The following is a 2,500-nucleotide window of genomic DNA, read 5'->3' as shown; positions in this document are numbered from 1 at the left end:
GATACTATTTTACAAGAAGATCACACTGTCTCAGCCATCTTCCAGGTATAATTTCTACATCCAGACCGATGGACCTACAATAGAACAGTCACTTCTAAGATGAGCAAAATTATCATCTTGTCCTTCGAGATAGCACAAATGTAGATCATAGCTTGAAGGTAACCAGCTGTCAACATAGTGTTGACTTCAGGAATCCTATTTTTACCAATCCTGTACAGCACCTCTCCAACAATAAAAGCTTTTTTGAGAACTTTCTGACATATTCCATCTATATAATAACCATAAGCAAATAAGCTTTAAAAACTAACTAAATAAATGGATTTTCATCACTAGCGAAATAAAAAAATCTAAGTGGGTGCTGAATGTAAGTTGTTGATAAATAGATTGGAGAAAATCTGCATGATCATCGAACCATAAATAATACATACAGTATTTCTGAAGATCCTTTAATACCAGAGGAAGGATGGTTGTTGATAATGAAGCATGCTTTTCCACCGCACTTTGCCTATGAAAAGAGAAGGTTACAATTGATTTCGTAATCAAAGAAACAACAAAAAACAATTAAATGTCCCACTATATCATTGGTGAAATAAAAAATAACAAAAAATAACAGATAACGAAACCAATTTCATCTAAAAGTAAATTGCTCATTTGTAATCTAATATATATTGGCCTTTTGCACTTACAAGATGCCACATTCTAAACACTTTCTCCTCAAGTTTCAAAGAGCACAGCCTGCTCAATGAAATCCAGCATTTATGGCCGTCTAACAAAGTTTACAATGAGGGATATTATTATATGATTATTTAAGGTACTTTGAGGAAGGGTAAAAGAATTAAAAGAATGGCCAAAAAAATGGAATTCTTCATTGAAATCAGATATCAGCATGAAAATATTAATTTTAAAAACTTTTGGGTGGCAAAACCTTGGTTATAACTTATACTTTTAAAATTTTAAAGAGCTAGGCATGTAAGATAATATCAAGTTAGGATAGTAAAATCTACTAATCGAACACCCAGTAGTCCTGTTTCTATAAGAGATTCTGGTTTAATTTAGTTCAGAAAGTTTAGTAGGCATTCAAGAAATTTTTAAATCATAATCAGGCAAAGGATCTGACAAGAAATATCTTCATAAAAACCTAAAGAATATTGAAAAGTTTATAAAGATTCAGCCTTTCTCGGATTGTTTTAAAATCACCACAATCAAGAAATCACCTAATAACAACAAGAATTTTAAACAAACAAACAAAAATATTAAAACCCTTAAGGCAGAAATCAACATGAAATAGCAATCTTGAAGACCTTAAGGTGGCAGGACTAAAGTTATCGACTAAGGAGCTAGACACGTAGAATCAGATCAAATTTGATGAATTATACCAATCATACAGACACCAGTACTCTTTACATAAAAGATTATTTCTTTGATTTATTTGGATAGTTTTCCAGCATTCAGGAAATATTGAAATCACAATCGTGCAAAAAAGTTAGCAAGACTGTAACTTCATCAGGGTGGGGGGGAGAGAGAGAAGTCCCAAAAGATTCAGGCTCTCTTCGATCGTCTAAAATGTTACCTAAAAAGCCATGGCAATCGAGTGGTTACCTAATAGAGAGGACACAAAAAAAGAAAGAACAAGTCTTCAAACCATTCATCAGAAGTGAAAATAATCATAAAACTTGAACATTGAAAAGTTTGAAAAGATTTAGAACCTTTCTTGGATCGTTTCAAGCAGTGCCTAAAAGGTCACAGCAATCTAGCAGTAATCTAACCAAAAAAGACAAAAAAATCTTAAACCAAGTAGAAATCAACCCAAAAAGTGCAATATTGAAAACCTTAACTTACCAATCAGACACCACATACTAATTTTTCAATAAAGCTTTAATTAACTCTGTTCAGACAATTTACCAGCCTTCAAGAAATATCTAAATAACAGTCACGATAAAAAACAAGGAATACAACTTCATCAAAAAATTAAATGAATATTGAAAAATCCAAAAAGATTCAGGATTTCTTGGACTGTTTCAAACAATACCCAAAAACTCATAGTAACCAAGCAGTTGTCTGACAAAAAGAAAATGAAAAGAAAACAAATCTTGAGAACATTCATGATGGACTCTGTCAGAGACCAGGAAGTACAATTCCATCAAAGATTCTTGGTTCGATTCACTTCTGATATTTTGCTAGCATTCAGGAAATAACTAAATCACAATCATACAACAAAGAAATTAGCAAGAAAATAGGTTCTTCACAAAATTAAAACCAACATCGAGAAGTTTCAAAAAATTTAGCCTTTCTTGGATCATTTCAAACATTACCTAAAAACTCACAAACTATTTAGTTCTTCACAAAATTAAACCAACCTTGGAAATTTCAAAAGATTTAACCTTTGTTGGATCATTTCAAACATTTCCCAAAAACTCACAGCAATCAAGCAATTACCTGGGGAACGAAATAAAAAATCTTGAAACATTTGCTAAAAGTAGAAACCAGAGACCAGGCAGTT

The 2,500-nt window shown here is 32.0% G+C and overlaps 1 protein-coding gene across 3 annotated transcripts in view; it reads right to left on the bottom strand.

The window, feature by feature from the left end:
* The window catches only part of LOC105050058 (alpha-N-acetylglucosaminidase), a 35,756-nt gene that overhangs the window by 32,304 nt on the left and 952 nt on the right, over nt 1–2,500 (bottom strand). For 2 of the 3 annotated variants that reach the window (XM_073261549.1, XM_073261550.1), the window contains exon 2: nt 429–505. In XM_073261549.1, the coding sequence (XP_073117650.1) occupies nt 429–505 (77 nt within the window). The remainder of the gene's footprint in view (nt 1–428; nt 506–2,500) is intronic. The other variant, XM_073261551.1, reaches the window with a different exon arrangement.

This window comes from Elaeis guineensis, chromosome 8 (genome assembly GCF_000442705.2).
Source record: "Elaeis guineensis isolate ETL-2024a chromosome 8, EG11, whole genome shotgun sequence".
NCBI lineage: Eukaryota > Viridiplantae > Streptophyta > Magnoliopsida > Arecales > Arecaceae > Elaeis > Elaeis guineensis.
Note: the sequence above shows the minus strand (reverse complement) of the source record. Positions and strands in the feature narration are given on the sequence as shown.